The sequence below is a fragment of the Mesitornis unicolor genome, unplaced genomic scaffold (genome assembly GCF_000695765.1).
Source record: "Mesitornis unicolor isolate BGI_N332 unplaced genomic scaffold, ASM69576v1 scaffold6871, whole genome shotgun sequence".
Lineage (NCBI taxonomy): Eukaryota > Metazoa > Chordata > Aves > Mesitornithiformes > Mesitornithidae > Mesitornis > Mesitornis unicolor.
Window position 1 is genome coordinate 16,117 of NW_010164371.1, and position 22,109 is coordinate 38,225.

Below are 22,109 nucleotides of genomic sequence, written 5' to 3' on the forward strand. Positions count from 1 at the left end.
GAATACGAGATGCAGAAGGAAGCTCCCATGGGAGAAAGCTTCTAAAAAACTCCACCAAACCAGAAAACGAATAAACTGAGAAACAGTGCTGGACAAGGTAACCAGGTTTATATGAGCTCCTGGGAAGAGAGGGAACGCTACCGACAGTGCAGATGTCCCACACCAAGGCACCTCACTTTGCTCTGGAAGACTCGATGGCTTACACAGTCATCAGATAACTTGGTTACTGCCGGCCTGGAGTGGCTTGCTGCTAGCCTGTCTAGGCTGCTAGCCTCTGCGATCTTCCAAGTACCCCACATTTACCCAAGAGGTAGATATACTGTATGCAGCTCTACACAAATGCCAGAAAAGCTTGTCCAATTTATAAGGTTATTTCTATTTTGTTCCATCTAAAAGACAAAAAGTTCCAGAAATTATTTATTCAGAAACAAGGTATTCAGGTCAGGCAATCATGCAAACACTGCTTTAAAAATATTTATTTGGTCAGAGAAACTTTCTTCCCTTCTTCTGCCTGCATTCATCTATGTTATTATGTCTTTCTACTTTCTGCAGTGTTCCCATCATCAAAGATGCATTTTATTGCTTTGGAGCCTTCCACTTACATGTTCATCTGTCACCTCTGGCAAGCACAGTGTATTTAAAAATTGAGAACTCCTTTTGTGAAATATGTAATTAAGGCTCAGCTGCAAGCTTGTTTGCTGAACTCCTGCAAAGGGCTCACAAGCTCAAAAATATATTGACTGTATCATTTGCAGTGCTCCAAATACTATATATCTCACTCCCTTCCCAACTTGGTTTCACAAAGGTTTTATTTGTAACACCAGAATTCTTATTTCTACTAAGTCAGTTAAAATAAATGGTGGAATCCTTCCAGATACTGTAGTTCCCGACTAAGATATGTCTGGTGACTTATTGAAGGTATCTGTGATCCTGAGTGGTCCTGCATTTGTCACCACCAGCACCAGAGCAACCTGTCTAGTCTTATTTTAGGATATATCTTTTACTTAGCTAGAGATAAGCAACTTCTTTTTTGGCATAAAAATTTTCTATATTCCCCACAGAAATAAAAAAAAGTAGAGAAGTATGCTTTTTTTTTTTTAACTCAAGCTTCAGCTGAAATTCCAAGCTGTTTTGCCTCACTCCTTTGTGGTGGGTTTTTAATGCCTTTTAAGAGCTATCAAAAGCAGTCAGTGCTGTCCCCTGTAATACCAGTTCAGGGGTGTCTGTTCAGAAGAGCCCAGGTCCCTTTTGTGTGTCTGGGCTGGCCAGGGGTGAGCTTGCATCAGCCTGGAGTCACCCAATGCTGGTGGCAGAGCCCTGTGCCCCAGCTAACGCCTTCAAAGCATGGACAAAGGAAGGGCCTATGCAGCCCTGCTGTCAGTCATGTGCGTCACCTATGAGAAGTTATTCAGCGGGATTTAATAATACTGTAATAATAACAAAGAAAAACTAACACAGAAATGATTGCTCAAATAAAAGAAGCCTAGTTCCACTTGTGAGGGGATGTGCACTTTTTGTTGCGTAAGTCCTGAAAAATCGCACATAATCAGTCTGAAAGACAGAACAACTGCACAAAGGGAGCAGAGAAAGTTTCATTGTGAAATAAACTTTACAAAATAAGTTACATGCTGTTATTTTTTCTCAAATGCTTTTGCAGATGTCTAACTTTACTATGGAGTATGGTAAAAGGGCAGTAATGTTATGATAATTTAAAATCCATGATATGGGAGAAAATAGAACCCAAGTGATTTTATGTATCTGTAGCATGGTGCTTAAGTTGTTTTTTCTAAAAACATCAGTGAAGAAAGTTGGAAATATTACAATAAACAGCTTGCATGACCACAAAAAGGAACATTAATATTGTGCACGGAAGTATTCCAAATGCACAATGATAGGCAACAACACACGAAAAAGTCACTGAGAAGTGATAAAGATGTCAAGGTTTGTGAAAAGAGTAATAACAAATAAAATACAAACTTTAAAGACATCTCTATTGAGGAACATGGGAAAACAGCAAAGCCCACTTCACTGCTAAGACTGGGCCCATTGCTCAAAAACAGACAGTCCGAAGCAGGACGAGAAAACCAAAATGTGATTCAAGGCAAAGACAAGATAGGGACACACTGACTTCAAAATGCAAGGCCACTCCCCACCTTCTACCTTTACTTCAAATGTAACCGCTATTTTAACTTCACTTACACAACAGAAGACTTCTGAATAAACAGTGAGGCTTATGATAACCTTCATCTGCACTATAAAGCTTTGAGATTTGCTTTTACTGTCTGTATTAAACTCAAAGCATAAGAAACAACAAAAGAGAGAAGTTCCCCAGTTCAAAACTTAAACCAGTCTATGTTTGTAAATTCTGTGCAAGGTGCCTGGAGTTGCAGATTTGTAATGAACCCTAAAGCTGCCATAATGTTGCAGTCATTTCTTGAAGATTATTATTACACCACATACACTATGACATCAAGCTGAGGATAACACTGGACAATACCCTCTATTCCCCCCACTATTCATCCACTGCACTGCTTTAGCATAAGCAGGATTGTCTGGGTGGTAACTTCACTCCTTACACAGTAACAAAAACCAGAATAATGTAAAATTAATGACAAATGCAAAGTAAGGCCCTGAGCTGTGAATTTACTGACCAAAAAGATGTAGTGATGGAAGAGCCCCCCTAGCTCACAGCACAGGCTCAGGAGTTCCTCAACTGTTCCCAATTATCACAGTGAAGATCATCTACAGTCGTGAAACCAAACTGAAGGAATGCAATATGGTCCAGATGGAAAGTGGTTTATGGGTTTCACTGAGGGAGTTGAGACATTGCCAGAAAGGGATACGAAGCACCAACAAATACCGTCCCTAAAATATCTTTTTAAAAGCTTACCTGATCACTGCTGACCAAGAGAATAACCATTCCTTTCAGTAGCAGAGAGCTCCATCATCGTAACTTTACTTTCTTGCTTATTTATAAATAACAGCTATTGTAAATAAAAGTTAAATTCTGCATCTGTTGTCAGAGAACACCTGATAACATGCAATATTTCAACATAATGATAGAATATCCCTCTGAAAATATTTTCAGGATAACTGCAAGATCTGCTTTAGTCAATTTACATAAGCCCTCTCTTTAATTCACTTCCAAGCAAGCGGCCCTCACATTTAGCTCATCCATTTACAGTGCTTGTAACATTTATTTTGGGTGCTACATTGAGTTCATATGACTTTATGAAAGTATAATTTGCTCCTATTGTTATTTTTAATCCACAATTAATTAATTTTCATAATTCTAATAGGTTTCTGTCCTTTTAATTTCTCTCCTACAATTCTGTTTAAGACATGCACCCTAATAAACCCTTTTAAAAAATCACTTGGAGGTAGTTGTGCACATTGAGGACCACTATAGTGTATGTACAGATTTTCTTTTCTTTCTTTTGTTTTTGTCACTGTGCTATTTTCTACACCTGAAATAGGGGCTTTTCTTTCATAGAGAGAAAGTAGTAACACACCTAGGGCTAACACTAGTACTCCCATCCAAAAATCAAATACAAATAAAGACAAACAGGCCTTTCGACTACATTTTTCTTTTCAGCCTTTTGCATCCTTACTAGTGGACCAAAAGCTGCTGTACTAGAGAAACTATAAAGCCAGTGACCAGAAACCTCGCTGAGGAAAAGCAAAACAAAGCCCCAAATGCAGCCTGAGTCCCAGTTCCCGAGCTGACTGAATTAGCATTAAAGATTCAAAATGAGACGAAAGCAACTGCGAGCATTCGGCCAGAGCCACCTTTCCAGGTTTCACAAGCTGCCAGGGAGAGGTACCACCCTTCACAGTATGTGGCTGCTGCTGTAAAAGAAAATGTTCTTACTGCTTTTACTGCAGATTCCCCAAGTGATAAGCAGTGAATCTGCCATTTCCCTGAAGCCCTTAACTCTCTCTAAGAGATTTACTTCTCCCCTCACTCTCTCCCTTATCGCAAGCACATGCATCTACCTGCAAACCAGCCTCTCCTTCCTTCTGCACTGCTCTCCCACCCGCCCTCTGCTCAGATGCGTTTGCAGGGCACTAGGCAGAACCACAACTGCCCCAAACTCAATTAAAACACCCAGGAACCAGTAGGGCAAATCTGTACACTGAAATCATGCCATAGAAGAAAAACATTTTCTCCTCAGCTTTGCTTAGGTTATTTTTTGTTTATATATAGCTGTCCAAATAGTCTGATGAATTCTGCATTTAATTTACACTTAGGCAGACAAATGTCACAGAAGACAACCTTGTACAAGATCAGCTAGGTGAGGACTGGGAAGTCCCAAGGTAACTCTAAAAAGAAATGTCAGGAATGATGTGTTCCAATTCCTTTTGCAGAGTGAAAAAAAGTCATTTAAAATCCTGTCTTTCTCTTTAATGTTGAGCTTGTATTTGGAAAAGTTTCATATTCAGGAAACAGTCTGACTCAATGATGATGTTCACTTTTACAAAATGTTCCAATATTAAGAAAGACAAAAGAGGATATGAGACTATAGATGGGCTTGAATAAGATGCAGAGTCTAAAACACAGCATGCTGAGTATTTGTAAACCAAAAGCCTCATCCATCAAGTCTCTTTCAAGAGGTTATTTAATTGCCATTATAGCTTTGCTACTGAATTTATATCACAGAATTATTGCTGGAAGGGACCTCAGGAGGCCATCTTGTCTTTCCCTCGCCCAGAGGCACAGCAGCCTCATATGCACACCACAACACAACACAACACATACCCCTCAGCCGACAGGTGCTTGTCTAACATATTTTTTAAAAAACCCTCCCGTGAGAGAGATTCCAACAGCCTCCTGTGACTGTTCCAGTGCAAAACCACCCCACTGCAACAAAGTTTTAGTTGGTGTCTAACCAACTAAAATTCCACTGCTGTCATTTAAGCCTGCTATTTCTTATTCTGCTCACATGAACCCAGGCAAGGTTTATTATTTTTCTCTCAAAGCTGTCATTTTACATATTTGAATACCATTATCAAGTCTCCCCGTTTTTCTTCTCCAGACTAAATAAACACAAATCCTTCAACCTTTATGCATGGCTTATGTTTTCTAAACCTCTGATCACCACTGTCCTCCACATTATACTTGGATTACAGAGCCCAAAATTGGATTCAGGGCTTCAGCTGAAGAGCAGAATTACCACATGTGCCTTGCAGACAACATTCCTGACATCTCAGCGAGATGAGATCTACCTTTTCTGCAATGCCTACAATGCCAGCTCTACACAGTGCCTGACCAAGACTAATCCAGATCCTGCCCTTAAATTGCACTGCCTGGGCATTCATCCCTTCTCTTTCTTTGAGGCACTCATCATTCCCCCAGGCACAGAATCTTGTCCTCACTGAACTGGCTACTATTTTCCAGACTGTTTCTTCAAGTCCTCAAGATAAGACTGAACTCTAATTCTGTTGTCAGAAGTGCTCATGTACCTCCATGCATGGCATGACCAGGACATTTAATAAACACGCTTTCTCTTCCATCATCCATGGCATTAATGACAGGACTGAATAGTACCAGAGTCAAAACAGACCCTTGCAGAACCACACTTGGTCCCTGCCGTTTGACAGGTACAGTCACCCACTTAATTATAGTTTCACCTACCCTAGGTTTCCCCGCTTACTGTGAGCAGGTTGTGGAAGGCAGCACCAAAAGCCTCACTCAACTTAAGAGGTCAACTTTCCTTAAGGACCTGGCAACAACTATTGTTAGGCTTCTTTCCATACAAATCTCTGAGGTTGTTACAGTTGTTCTTCCTGAAGCCAACTGCTGTTATTTTGCTGTTTTCCCTTCTTCCTTTTCCCAAAACCACATTCCATCACTCCGTGGCCATTCTTCACTAAGTTGCCTTCTGTCACCTGCATCAAAACATGGGTCCCAGGAACTTGCTGGGCAGCCTTGTGTTATTCTGAATTCGCTTGGCTCCAGAAGACAAGGTAGGCAAAATCCTACATTTCTCATTCTGTACTTCAGATGAGTGTAGCTGCTTGGGAATCCCTTCTCAATTTTGACCTCCACTTGTGTTACATATTTATTTAAAAATATTGATAGCAACAATTACTTTACTTTTTTAAAAAAATACTTGCTGTTGAATAGTTCTTAGAGACTCAGAAAACACATTAAAAAAATAGAATAGATCCCAAATCTGCCCTGCTTGAAAGGGTAAAAACCCCAATTGCCAAGTTGTATTTTTCCATGTGGGATCTAACAGTTACCTTTGGCCATTTTGCTTTGGATTTGATGTTGGAGATATTTCTTAACAGCTTCTGGTTTGCTAGGTTTAATGAATGGGGTCTAGTTTGGGATGAAACCAGAAGGTATTTGTTTTGAGTGAAATTACTTTGTTCTTCTGTCTTTTACTATGAGGCTGATCCTGCTTTAGGAGGAACATAACACATAAAAGGGAAATGAAATAAAAATACATATTTATACCTGTATGGGAAGACTGCACAGTATGAGAGGGAAAAAAGTTACCCTATATGAAGGTAGCCTATAATAAAACAAGGATCACAAAAATTGAGATAGATGTCAAGCACCTTTTGAGACAGCCATTAGACATGGATCTGATTGTATATCTCTCTATCTTTGTCTCTTTTAATTAACATCTTTCATCTTGAAGGTCTTGCAAATAATTGGCAAAATAATTAGTGCAGTGTCTTCACAAGGAAAAGAAGTGAGCTCTGTATGCCCATAACAACTCATGCAAAGTCCTACTATTTAGCATATGTTGTACTGAGAGAGGGACTGCCCAATTCACGAGGAGGTTCCTGTGTTCCTCAGAAGGATCTGATCGCATTCCCCTTAGTAGCTGTATGGATGGCCAATGAATACTGATTGTTGAGAAAAATTAAAACATGTACACATATGCAGATGTTACACACTTCGCTTGTCCTATTTTAGCCAAAGAACACACTGTGCATGCTTGAGCAAGAGGTAATTTGATGATTTGAAATGCTGTGTTCTGCATAACAACATTTTCAGTTCTGCCAGGGATGCTGTTAAGAAGACTCCAACGGCTGCTCAGGACATAGTCACCAGTACCACACCACAGATCTGCAACACACATGCATGAGACGCAAACCTGTTTAGGCAGCAGACGCAGAAAAAGCTGCAAGGGAAACGTAATGCTCTAATGAGTTGCAGACGAGTTGGTTATGATTCCATTAAGTGAAAACAGAAATTTGGAACCCTCTGCTTGATGACTGGTTGTCAAGGCAGCTGGGGGCATAGCAAGAGGCAGCTGCACTCGGGCAGATGATCTTGGGAATCTGAAGACAAGATGCGATAGATTAAAAAACATGCTAGAGCCAGAACCACTGTCACACAGTTTAGCACTGAATTATGTTGAACAAATTCTGCAAAATCTGTCTTGCTTTGGAGAGCTATGCCAAGCGCAGCCCACTTCTATAGCAGTCCAACAATCTCACTTTCCTAGAATTACTTTCCACAACTTGCCAGTTATCTGTCTCCTGCTATCAGACTTCAGAGAGCAACTACGATGGCTGACAGTCTCTAGCCTTCTAGAGAGTGAAAAGAGAGCGTGTACACCAGTCAACGTGTACCCAAAGGCAGTCTTTTGTGTGAAGAATCACAGTAAAATGCCTGCTGGAGATAAAGAACCAAAATCAGTTACTCAAATCAATCTGCCGCTCTGTCACAAATATTTTCCTACCATCTACGAAGCTGCCACACAGGTTGGATTTGCCAGAGGGATCTCTCCAGTGCTCTTTTTCATGCGTCTGCATGGATTTTTACATGAACATACACATGCACACACATACACAAAAAGGAGGGTAGCTGGTTGAATCTTACCCCAGACAGGTACCAGAAGAGGAATAAAATTAAAAGAGTGCTTTTGAGGACCAAGAGAGCCAGACTTTGCAAGGCTTAGTGAGTACCTACCACGGTGTTTGGCAGGCACCGATGACAGCAGTGCGGCATCTACCTACAGCAACACTTTCAACAGCACATTTCACTAAAATACTGAGATAGAAATGGACAACAGGAACAAGTGCCTGATGGAGTATGCCTTGTGTAGTGAATTAAGTGCCACTCTAGACTTCACTCTGCCAGGAAGCCAACACGGGTCAGGCACTCTCGTCATCAAGAAACTGATGGGGATATCTAATGCCCTGGGTGGACAGAGCTCATAACTCAGACCAAAACTGAAAGCAAATTAAATGACCATAAGCACTAATAATGGGATAAAGCAGGGGGGAAATGCACTATATAGGTCAATTCACGTGCATGTGCGCTCCCTCTGCAACTATATTGCCAATAAAGATTGCTGTTCCACCACAGGGACAGAAACCACTGCCAGGATCTTGAAATATTCTTTCAGACTTTCAAAGAAGTCTGAAGGCCAGCAAATATGATTAAGGGATTGCAGCATCTGTCACACAAAGGAAAGCCTGAGAGAGCTGGGACTGTTCAACCTGGAGAGGAGAAGGGATCTTTCCAACCAACAGAAATACCTGATGGGGGAATAAGAAGATGAAGCCAAGCTCTTCTCAGTGATACACAGTGAAGAGGAGGCAAGGGCACAAAATAAAATGCAGAAAATTCCATTTAAACATAAGAAAACACTTTTTTACTGTGAGCATGGTCAAACACTGGCACAGGTTGCCCATTGAGCCTCCATCCCTGGAGACATTCAAAACCTGACTGGATACAGTCTTGAGCAACAAGCTGACCTTGCTCTGAGCAAGGGATGGAACTCCAGTTAGACTTCCTACCTCCACCATTCTGCGATTCTCTCAAGAATAGTAATCCACAGGTTCTGCTGTCATGAATGAATTAGAAATCAATTGCTTGTAATTGTGCTCTTAAACCCTGGTTTTCCTTTACAAATTCTAGCACTTAGAACTGTGAAGAAAGCCTTCCTAAAGGAAACAGAGGATCACCCACAGTGTGAATTTAGAGGCTTTTTGGCAGATGTAAGCAAACAACCACCTTATGAAGGTGTGAACTGTTCTAATTAACTCCATGGGTGCATAGCTGGGAAGCTACACAAGGGCAATTTAAACGGCAACATTTCATCACTGATCACTTCAGCAGAAATCATCATGGCTTGTGCATTTCACAGTCTCTTAAGGCCTAAGGACATTTTCCAGGGTGACCTAAGTGCCAACAGTCCCCTTACGCAGAAATCAAGCCCTCAAGGTCTCCCTTCATTTCTGCAGCGCTGTTACAGTGGTCTTGGGGACAATGTAAGATAAGTTAAAATTAGGAGGTCTGGCAGCAGGCTAAAAGAGACCAAGGAGGAAAACTGTCACTGACAACTTGTGAAGAAATGGAAACAATAGTTGGATTCACTCTAACCTTACATTCAATTTATTGAAGTCCTGACTTTCTTAACTAACCTAGTGATGACCCAAAATTCAGTGCTAGTTTCTGTAGATGGCCACAGAAGATCAGTGCGCTGCAGAGCACAGGAGACCAGAACCATGGCACAAATACTGCCAGAAAATACTATATATGAATGAACACATCAGCAGGTTGGACCAAAAGAGCTCTTACTATCTACTTTCCAGATGCTTTAAGCCACATATGAAAATTTACATCAAGAGCTATATTAACCTGAAAGAGTCTTTAAAAAGGTATTAGGAAGGAAGACACATGCAAAATACTTCATACTAAAGAGTGTGGATTCTGTGCAACATGAACAGCTTGGTTATCTTTCTCATTCAAGTTAAAACTCTAAACTCTCAGGAGGTATTTTTTAACTACAGTCACAGAAGAAAGCAAACAAGATAAGTGCAGCCACAGCCACATCAATCTCATGCAAATAGCGAAATTTCACATGGGTGAAAGACAGAGCCTTGCCTTCACCCTGCTCACATCTCAACATTCCCACAAACAGTTAGGAAAAAAAAAATAGTTCACTACGTCCCCCAACCTTGCTTACAACGTGGCCACAAAAACGTTAGTGCTACTGCACTGGAGAATGTGAAAAGATGTGGTCCAGGGAGCAGGGAGATTTTCCCCATTAAGTATAATAAAGTTACAGTGGAATTACTTCTTTTGAGAAAAGCAGAAGGAGGGTGTCAGTATGAACAGTAACAGGAGAAACATCTACTGAATAGTTCTGTAGTTCCAAATATATGGGAGCCTTTATTACACATATTACCTTAGTTCAAGAAACATTAATATGGGATAATGCCACTAGTTACACATAATCAATAAAAATAAAACTGGCAGTACCTAAATCCAAAATTATTGCACTGTCATGTATCTGTCATCTTACAGGTTAGTAAAGAGTGTGGAGATGCAGTGACAGAAGAGGCTCTGAGGCATTTTCCAAAAGGTACTTGATGACAGAAGATAAATTTATGAGCTTTATTTCATTGAAATAAATAACAGCGGTAAATTTAGCTCTGGCACCAATGGACAAAATTAAAAAATCCAGAGCTATTCATGGACTACAACTCCTCAAAACCTGCATCCTCCTGTTTCAAAAGTCTATTTTAGCCATGCAGAATTCACTTGCTACAACCAAAATTATAGATTTGCAAGAAGCAGTAATTTTTCACAAAAAGATGGATTTTTTTTTTTCTTAACTTTTTAATTTAATCGTCTACAGATTAGATTCTTTCAATATTTGGCACTGTCAGTGTAAATGAAGGAGAATACCAGGTCCTGGGTGAATAGGAGAGAAAATAATGAAATATTATTATACTACACACAGATATACATGGAGAAAAAATACTCCCAAAACCCCATGGCTGCAGGTCTTCGCCAATATTAACGGACTGACTGGAAAAGGAATAGTGAATATCACTCATCTGGATTTCATGAAGGCTGGTTTGCTTTACAGAATGAGTCACTGAGATAGTGGAATACTATTAAAACACATTAAAGATTGGCTAAGGGTCTAGAACACCAGCATAAGATCAAGCCTTTAATTTATCTAGAGATCTGGACTGAACTATATAGTCTGACATACGACTAAACTATTTGGTCAGAGTCTTGTAAAACAGGAGATAAAAATGCCCTTTTAAAGCGACCAAAATGAAAATTTTAATTTCTTCTCCCTACTTTTTGCTAGGCCAAAATAGGTCATTTTACTATTCTTATTGGGGAGAGATGAAATTACTGAATTGTTTTGGATATTGCTTTGTGTTATATATGACTTTTATACTGCAGTAATTTTTGAGTTAAATGTGTTTGATTTATGTGGACTATTTTCTTTTAATTCCATTTTTGAGTAAAAATGAGCTTATTTGCACAGTAACAGTAATACAGAAAAGCCTAATATAACTACAATTAACTTTGTATTGCTATTAATGTACAAAAAACCCTAAAAAGGAAGGGAAGTAGCTTCCCAAATCTATGCAATACTTGGATATACTACAGGATGTACTATAGGAAACTACTTTCTTCCCTCCTCAGAATATTAAGAATTCACCACTGATTATCAGGAACTTACTATGACTTCTGTGGGACTGTTAAGTCCTCTTCTGAGAGCTTTTGGAGGTTTATTTGTCATTTCCTTGGGCACCAGACTTAACAGCTGCTGCGTGAGAATCATTTGTCCTGCCTGTGATAAAGCTGCTGATCAGGATTACTTCACTTTTATTTCAGGCCAAATCCATCACTATTTATTTAGGGCTTTTTTACTCCAGTAAATGCCCTGATCACTGCATTGCTCTGAGACATCTTTTAATAGGTCTTTCCTAATTATTTCATACTCCTTGGGGATCTTATGTACTCAATGCCCTAAAAAGAGTGCTTTTCCTCTTAAATACCTGATCTTGCAATTTGGCTATGAAGGGAAGTGAAGTAGTTTACGCTGAAAAGGCCACTAAGCTGCAGCCTCAAGGACTGAACTATGGAACAACTGAACTTAAAAATCCTCTAAGAGCGTCAACACAAAAACCACCCACCACTGCATTAATGAACGCAATATCATAAATATGCAGAAATTTCAGAGCACTAAAGAAGTAATCTTAAGAGCTAGAGTAACAAATGAAACCATTCAAATTACAAGATCATATGCCTAGAAAGTAGGAACAAGAATTTCTGTTGCATGCTGAAATCATTAGCTGAAATTGTAATGGAAAAGAAAAAAAAAGTCACTATTTGATTAGCAAATGAATTGAGAGTCATCAGCATGCTGTGGATATAAAGACTGATAAATCAGGAGGAGCATTTCCAATATACATATAGAAGATTGCATGCCACTGAAAACGTAATTGGTAAGACCTCCTGTAAAATAGCAAATATAGTTCCAACTACTCATATTTGCAGAAATTAATTTCCCTAAACAGAAGCAGAAAAAGCCTATGGTATCTGCCAGGAAATGGAAAACCTGTTGTGCTAAGAGATTAAAAGACATTGGCTGGCTTACTTTTCCAAAATGAAGACAGGATTAGGGGGATGTAAGATGGCACATCAGATGGTGAACATCACAAGGAAGAAGAATTATCAAAGTTGAAAGACAGCATTGGTCAAACAACAAAAGTAGAACTTGCTGTGAATAAATTCAGGCTGAAAAGAGAGTGGTCCCAGCCCTTCAAAGGGGTGAGCTTCTGAAAGCATCCTCGAACAAATAATAAGGACAACAAGTTTAAGATGGATCTCGATAAATTAATGAATGGTATTGCATAATGTTGTTACCTATTATGGAAAATAATTTATTTTGACACATGAGATATCTTACTGTCCTATGTTCCTGTCACTTTTCCCAATTCCTCTGCAGCGAGGGTGCCAAGAAGTCTGCAGACAGAAAGTTGGCAGGAGTCTGGGGATACAACCGCCTGTATTAGCGCCCCTTGGAAAGGACATGGGGTTCCACCAAGGCCACCAGACCAACTGGCAGCAAAGGCTTCCCCGTGCCCCTTTGCCTGCCTGAGTTAAGCCTGGTCACAGAGAGCCAGCACAGAGCGGCAGCTCAGACTGCACGCTTGTCCATCAGCCTCTGCTAGCTGTGGTGACAGTAGCACAGAGTCACAGTTTTTGATATAGGCACTGCTTAATTAACACTCTTGGCCATTAGCAGTTAATCTGCTTGGATTTTAGTTGATGACCTGAACGTGACACTGGACCAGGAATTTCCTGTCATTTTCTTATACTGTTCTTCTCTACTTCTTACTATCCTATTTCAGTAATGAAGTAACCCAAAACAAATCTCAAGTGAAGGCATACACACCATTTATCCATAGGACACCACATACACATTTCTACAATACTTTGTTACATCCTGTTGGCCTTCACAGTTTGTTCCTGTTCCTTTATGCTAGTCCCTGCAGGGATAAAGTTTCTTCTGAGCTATCCATAGCGCTATATAGACTATTTCTTCTTGCAAGGCTGAAACTAGTAGGAAATCTACCTGTGGGTATTCTGCAGTTCTTTTACATGAATATCACATTTGTACTAGATTAAAAATTTAAATCACATTCCTGGTGCTACTGTGAAGTTGTACTCCAGGTCCAAGAATTTATTATGAAGCTGAGAAAAATCCAATGTACTTGGAGTGACTGGGTTGTTCAGAAATAAAAATGACGCAGAAACTGGCATTTTTTATTTTCAGTATACATGCTGGTATTACATATCAGAGTCTTATCATCACAGAGCAATATGTATTATAATACACAGACCTATCAAGGTAATACTTATATTCTATATGGTAGAATATAGGGCAGCATAAACATACAAAACTGAGTTCCTCAGAAGCCATTCTAACACTCCAGGATGTCCTAACTAACTAGATACTTTACACTTTTTAAGCAGAAGATTAAACATTTTACCAAAACCCATCTGCAGTTTTAGTGACCTCACTTAAAATGAAGTGTTACAGAGAATTAAAATTCTTATACATTCATCTCAGTATGATGTAAGAGTATTGATGCTAGAGGCCATGTCCTCTGAGGTATCGAGCACTGCCTGAGGAGTTCAAGAGCTCTCATCTTTCATCTGGTATATGAATATTCCATGTTATGCCAAAGTCAAAAGCCAGGATTGAAGTGATAACCTGGTTTACATTTTAATACTTAAAAGTACCGCATCTGATCTGGTTCTCTGTACCCCAAGTTACAAAATCCACTACTCCCTTGCAAAAGTGTGGCTGAGGCTAGCCTGAAGACCCTTGTCCTTACGCTACAAATTTTCTTCTTCTTCCTCCCATGCATATTTACCCTTAGACAACATCTAGCTCAACCTCATCTGCCACTTCACAAGCTGTCAAGTGACTATTCAAGCATTTAAAAAAATGAAGGGTCTGTTAAATTGTAAATTAAATGGCAGTCTATAGCTGAAAATTAGCAGTAACATGCCCAAAACTTTATTGATTGCTAAGAAAAGGTGAATAACCACCACTACGCATGACTCTGTAATTACTGACCTTTAGAACCTATGAGCTATTAATTTAAGACCAGACAGCAGTGCACTAGCAAATGAGTTATTTTGCAATAGGACAGTAAAGGCACATATCAAGTTTTTGCATGTGTTCAGTGCCACCTTGAATACCATTGTTACCTGCCTGTATTTTCCATTTTAATGCAGAATATCACCCAAGCTACATCTGGGCATAAAACGTCTGTCAACTAGTTCAGAAGGTCAGTGGGAATGTACCCATAGATTCTGAACTCTTTCTGAACTCTTAAAAATTTTAAGAACTACACATCTTTCAAAAAATGTTTCTAAATTACAGTTAAAGGCAGGAAAATTGTATTGTCAAACTCAGTCATTCAAACTTTTCACCCGTAGGCAGAGTTGAAAATGGACAGTAACACGGAGTAATGGAGAATAGCAGACAGTAATCAGACATCAATAAAATTCCTTTACACGTGGGACACACACAACCCCCACACACACCCCTCTGTTAACACTGTTGAGTTTAATCTGTAGCATTCACAGAAATAGAAGTTTAAGGACTATTAATAGAAATGCTTCAGTAATATTTAACTTTTTTCTTCTTAATAATAAGCACTTACTTGGATGGAAAGATTGTTGCCTTTTGACAAAGCAAACTACAGTTTAAGTGCATTGGTCAGGTCATGGAGTTTACAGCAAGAAAAAAATTTAAAGATATATTAACTGGAAATAATGAAAGAAAAAGGTATCTGACCTGGTGCAGACGTCCTTCCATGAAGAGTAGTTTCACTAGGCAAGAGATCTTTTGAGTTGGAAGTGAACGGTGATTGTCTAAATGTGTCTTCAGAAAAGAAAGGGCTATAGGAAAAATAAGATGTCTTTTTGTAAACAAAGCAGCAGTTAACAGTAAATACGATTTCTGACCCTAACATTTTAGTATTATAACAAATACCATCTTGTTAAATGCCTGGTTTCATTTACAGAATTCATGCTGAAAGATGCAGATTGGGAGGCAATGTGTGGAGAAGAGGCATGCTTTGGTAAAACTGCACCTCAAAGCAAAAACTGAAGTCCTCCCAAAAGGGAGGAGGACATCTCATCACAATAATATATCAATCATTAAAATTAATGCTTCAAAAATGCACATTCTACTGTCCTATCTGGAGAGGCAATCAGAAAAGTTAGAGAATATTATTATTTCATAATCTGAGGTATATAGTCATTATTTTTAAACAAAACTTTTCAAAGTTTAGGTTAAGATACTGAATAGATTTCTTTTGACATGGCATATCCATGAATGAAAGTAACTCCATGAGTTTTATTTTTAAAGCAGAAAAAAATTCATATAAGCCACCTGAATGGTTATTTCCCAAATTTAAGTGCAAAAATTAGCTACTTTACTTCAAAAAGTATAGCATGCTTTGTTTTTAATTAACAAGCAGTAAAAAGTCAATTTCAACAGTGAATTGGCATTTCTGTCAAAGTATTTTGTTCTCTGCTCAATTAAAGATCTTAATAGAAAGAAGAATTCTTTGTCTGGAGTACAGACAGACATCAGTAATAGGTACATCAGAAAATTTAAAACAGAAAATAATAGTCTTTATTGGAAAACTGTTTTCTAAGACTGTGTATTCTATCGGCATGCCAAGTATCAATTTCTTCTAAGCAAAATGAGAATTGCATTAAATCTGATTTTTCTTATATTGAGAATACTTAACAGGCTGGGGTATAGTAGCTGTTTTAAGACTGCAGAACAGGAGGCCAGCTCATTCCTGCAGCCTGTTCTTCTTCAGTAACAAAATCCAAGAATCTTTTCAAGATAAGGAATGTAGCATGAGGTCTTACGAAGCATTGCACAGCAGGTAGTCCAGACCCAGACAGTTTGTGCCAGCAGCACCAACCAAGTGGACCCTACCAGTCTAGATACACAAGGTGTCAATCTAGACAACAGCATTTCCATACATTTTCCCTCATACGGTCTTTCTGCAGAGAGTGAACAAGGTGCTCTCCACTGAGTCACTTGTATTCTTGGTCAGATCTCTTCTGCCTGTAGGAAACTTGTTGATAATTAGTTAGCTTGATCATGTAGTGCTTCTGGCATTCACGTTATTTCTCATTAAATTTTTTAGCCATTGTTCATTGTGTGCTGTACCATACATGACAGTTAATGCGGTACTTTTGTGTTTCTACAAAAGTTTGAACATAACCATAAACACAGACAACATTAGGCTGTGCTGGAGGGTAAGGCATGAAGCTGCCCCAAACCTGAACAGTTCACTGTATGCAGATAGCTGAACGATGCATAATACTCAAGAAAACAGATGGTCAGGATAAAGCAAAATGGCTCCAGCCCACATGTGCAAAACTTAACTTTTTTGAAGACTCACACTCAGGGTTGACATAATATAAAACAGACTGATGCTGTATAAAAATATGGCATTATTTATTGCAACATTTCTCTCACTGGTTCAATAATGATTTGAAAGCAAAACACCAATTAAAAAAAAGTCTTACTACTGTTGTAACTCTTCAAAATATTGTAATCCATTCAAGTTTCCATGTTGGCCTGCCTGCTTAGTGCCTTAGATTCAGTCACTGAGACACTGCTCATTGCTTGTTCCAAGTGAAACGAATGATGCAGAGCTCATCTATTTCAGACTAGGTCATTTATCATGAGCAGGTTGCTGTTGAAGACGGCATGGTGTTATGGCATTGTGTTATGTCCCAAGAATTTCCCTCTCCATCTTTGGCCTCTGGTGAATTACAGGACCATCCTTGGATACCTCTTTTCTGCCTTCCTCTAGAATGGCAGCCAAGTATCTTCAGTGTTGGCCCTATTATTATTTTTATTTCAGCAGATATCTCCTCCAATTCCCAAAGTATGGAGGAGCTCCTCCTTCATAGTAAGAAACTACAAAAAATTATCTCAATCACCGTGCAAAGTCCCTTCTGATGAAGACTAAGCTTTAGGATTTTATTTTTTTTTTCTGGCTGCACAGTTTTACGGCTACACAGTTCTTGAGATGAAAGAAACTTGGCACCTTACACTGGCGTACTCACTTCCAGATCATTTGCTTCTCCACTTTTTGTCTTCATATCACAGATGGCAGGCTCTACCATCTCCCTCAGCCATTGAGCTGTGAGGAATCCTTGCCAGTTTCGGCTGCTTAAGCAAAGTAATATGGAAGTATATAGTTGCAAAGTCCAGGAATACTCACGAGAGGAACAGCAACAGATAGATGACTGTTAGAAACGTTAATATGAAATCAGACACCAGAAAGCGCTTGTGTACCCCATCTTGCTGGGCTTTGCTGATTTAAGACTCACCAATGACACAGCTTAATCTCCCTCCTGCCCAACTGCTCACAGGTGAACAACACTGACCTCACCTCTGCAGCCATCAGCAAACTTCACATAACAACTGTGGATCAAATGCCTTCCTGACATTACTATAGATGTAGGTTGGTGAGCCAAACTGCAACACCTCACATTTTCTTAATGCAGCCTGAGTGCCTCTATCCTTCACTGGCTGTTCCATCACATTCTGGTTTTGAGAAGGCATCATAACCTTACAAGTAGGGACTTCCAGCTGTTTGTTTGGTTTTGTTGGGGGAGGGGTGGAGTGGGTGTGGGTTTTGGCAAGGTCTTTCAAGTAAATCTGAACTCAAAGGATTTAGTAGACTGACTCACTTTCCCTTAAGAAGCACTTCTCATTCGTGTCTTTTTCTGTTGATAGATAGGTAAGACAAGAAAAGCACCCAGAAGAACTGAACTGGGTACTCAGCATTTCATGCCCTGATGGGCAGCAGCCATTATCAGGACCTCTCAGTAAAACTCAGTGTAGGTGTGACAACGGCCAACTGTGCCACCCTCTTACAAGTTGGAAGTGAGAAGAAGGGGAAGTTATCTTTGAACTGTCCTCAGCCTTTCTAGTTTGAATGATCTTTGATAGATCCAAAAGTAGCTCTGGATTCTCACATTAGTTCAGCCGGTAACATCATGAGACACTGAAAACTATTTTCAACTGACTATTTGTCACCCCCTCCCTACAATGTACACTGGATAGTAAATGAGTAGTTGGACATTAGTCTCTATATGTATCTCTCAGGCTTATACTTTTTAAGAAGTCATGGGAAAGCTATGCAGGCTGCAACACCCACAAATTCCCAAACTAGCAAATATGGAAAGCATTCACAGTAGCTAGAAGTTAAATGCTCAATTTAATTATCTATCAACTTGTAACATCAGAAAGTCCCTAACATACATTTACTGAGCTGGTCAGTTAATTAAAAATTATTTACTTATTACAGTTACCATGAATGAATGGAATAGGCCTAGGGATTTAAGAACAATATAATTTAGAGATTTTCTGCAACCGAAACACTCTTCCATTTCTGTCTGGACAAACTTGTCTTAGCTAGCAGGCACTGAACACACTGGGAATTCCTGTAGAAGGGGCTGCAGAGGCACAGAAGGTCTTAATCTATCTTTGAAGGAACTCCTCATCACTTCAGTCTGCTCAGTCTCCAATCCATCCACACTTGTCAGGGATCTTACAGGTAGGAAAGAAATGTTCCCCTACCCTCAAGGCTAGGTGAGAGCTGGAGCAGGTATCAAAGATTTAAGTTTTAGACTTGATAGCCAATTCCTACCTACTCCTCACCATGGGCTCCTAAGTTTTTTAACAATTCTAGCTACCACTTATTATCCAAGAGCTTTGAATTTTCCCATAGGGATGCCTCACTTTGCTGCTCATATATATTTAAACAACTCGCCGGCTTGTTCCCAGCCAAAATACTGCATTTTTCTTTAACAGCACATGCTGTAATTGATTCATGTTTTTAATTCCTGGATAATTCAATTTATTTTATTAATGGGACAAATGTTTCATTATCATTGTTTTACAGTCTGACTTTTAAAAATTAATCTGCAGAATACTAAACTGAAATTTTATTCAAGAAATCCAAGTCTGACAGAAGACTGAATCAAAATCACCTCTTCTTACATTGGTCCATGTCTTAAAATCCAGCTGTCAGCCTGTTCTTCCCTCAAGCACTGCATGTACTATGCAGTTCATTTTAAGTTTCATTTTTTGTAGAAAAAAAAATAGTAAAAAAATTCTTACAATGATGTGTGAATATTTGATCAGAGGAGAACCGTCATTTTGGTCCAAAGGCCTTTTGCCTCATGGACTCTAAGCAATCAGATCTATAGGTATAATTTTTCAGATATAAGTTACATTACTCATTAAAATATCTTACACTTGTAATATTAAGTCACATTTGCAAGAGACAAACACATCTGAGATCACAAGGCAGAAAGAAGCAATGCCATTTAAAATCATAGAATGGTTTAGGTTGTAGGAACCTTACAGACCATCTAGCCCAACCCCCCTGCCCTGGGCAGGGACACAACACTACTTACACTACAGCTTTGCAGATAAAATTGGACTGTACTTACCTGGTTGTAGTCTGGATGGCGTTATCTTTATTGTGGTTGTGCTCTTTGCTCACCTTTTCTGCAAAGGAACATACATGGGTTTTCTTTGTGATTAGCATATATCATATTTTCTCTGTCAGATTTTATTCAGTAGAACTATTTTAACGCTTTCTGATAACGGTATAATCCAGAATAATTTAGAGTAAATGGTTAGAGCATGATTAGAGAATAGGCATGACTTTATTTAAACTAACTGCCTACAGATTTTTCCAGCTTTGTATTTCAGTGTGAGTGCTTCATGCAGAGTGTGCAATACAAGCATTCATTAAACACAGTGCTGAAATCACTGCCTTTATGTAATAGCTGAGGTTCACCTTCTTTGTCAAGGGAAATGGACAGTGCAGCCCCAGGAGCATTGCATACTGCAGCCACTGACCACTGATGCCAGTAACTGCCATCTATATGTTCCCCTATACTCCAAGGCCTGGATCAACCAGTTGTCACAAATTATTTAATTAGCTTTCAAAAATACAGGAGTTGAACTCTGGCTTTTCCAGTTCAGTTCAAATACTGTGAACCTGACCTGACTGTCACAGTGCTCTAAAGCATATGCTAACTATGGGGACCATTTGGCAAGGCTTTTGTGTTTCAAATACGAGGGTAGAAGGGTGCCAACTCCTATTATTTTTCAGCCTTAGCAATCTCACACTTTCATAGCACCTTAATGGTTATACACAATCTCTTTTCATTCTTTAAATTCTACTATTGACTATTTCCACTGCTTTTACCTGATAACTGGAAGAGCAGCTCGGATGCCATTTTCACTGATATATCTTGGCTGAATAGATTTCTTTCTGGGATTACACGTCCTTCTGGTGCCTTCTGTATGTGTTCACTGATGTCTCGCCCTAATAAAGTGCTGTAGCCAACATTTTGGCTGGGTTGGCTGGGTGACACTGAAGCCTGCGAATCATGAATGTCAACTTCCATTGGTTCTTCTTTTATCTTTACCATCTGGGCTTCCTTGTAACTCTCAGCTGCAAATACGTATTTAAAAAAAACAACAACAAAACAAACCACCACCACAATTATTTAATGAGGTTACATTTTTTCAGACTACTCAAAGCAGGAATCATAACTGCAAAGCTATAATTTGTATACCATATCACTGCAAATGGTAAGGGAAGCAAGAAGCTGGCTGCTTGAGTATTCTGGGGATTATAAACAGAAGCAATCTCTTGATAAAATAATTTTTCAAACTAGAGAGCAGAAAACAGATGCATATTTGTAAATATAAGAGTTATATCACTTTCCATGAATACTGCATGATCACACCCCACTTAGTGAAGCTTTGCTTTTATTTATTAAATGAAGCTACAACTACAAAGCAGCTATCCAAAGGTAGGCAACTAAAGACCCCTTACAAGCTCTAAATTATTCTTTATCAGTAGAAGCATAGACAGTCAGAAGTATTGGTATAAGGACAGGGATGGAGAAGAAAACCTGATCTGCTTCTCCTCTGCTCACTCGCTTTCTCACAGAAAATTCCAGACAACTATAGGAAGAACCAGATTTTTATACATGCACATGCTTTCAAGATGAGAAGAGTATTCTGGGGCCTGTGCTTTTCTAAAGCCTGAGTTTGTAAAAAGCATAGATATTCCCTCATACATTACAAGATCTAATAACCTTAATGACCTATTTTCATAAGCCCATATCCTTCCCTTCTTGCCTTCCTCTCTCGTGCCCTATCAAACAAAACCATAATCTAGAAGACAATTTGTAGTTCACTTTCTACACTTGAGATTCCCCAGATGCTGCTGAATGCTTTGGTTTGGCTGCAAGGTAAGTGCTTATTCAAGCTCTGAAATCTCAAAATCAAGGCTCCAAGTTAATTTGCCTACCACAACCCAAATACCTATCCAGCCTTCTTGATTAAGACCTTCTGCTGTGTAAAGAGAAGTGGAAGACCTGTAGAATTCATTCTCAAATTAGTTTCAGAGACAGAAGTTGAGGTTTTTAAAATGATCTTCATTCAGAGTGCTCCTGAAAGGACACCGGCATCATGGCAGAACTGCCCAACCAGGTGTTGCCGCTGCTGGCTGGATGCACTCAGGAAACAGGCAGCCTCAGATGGGCAGCACAGTTAAATACCAGAAGGGTCATCCAGATAAGAAATCAGGCCAACAAAAAAAATAAAAATACATGGAATTTATTATTTTTGCCTAAACCTGTACATGTACTTCTGCTACTAGCCAAGATACTGATACTGAATTGCTCAGACTTCATGAGCCAAGGGTGGAAAAAGTAATCCCAGCACCCAGGG

The 22,109-nt window shown here is 39.2% G+C and overlaps 1 protein-coding gene across 1 annotated transcript in view; it reads right to left on the reverse strand.

Moving 5' to 3' along the window:
• LOC104548302 (zinc finger protein 827-like) overlaps positions 1 to 22,109 on the reverse strand; it is a 78,741-nt gene that overhangs the window by 14,867 nt on the left and 41,765 nt on the right. The window contains 3 exon segments of the mRNA XM_010194290.1: positions 15,099 to 15,202; positions 19,805 to 19,862; positions 20,572 to 20,820. Coding sequence (XP_010192592.1) covers positions 15,099 to 15,202; positions 19,805 to 19,862; positions 20,572 to 20,820 — 411 coding nt within the window.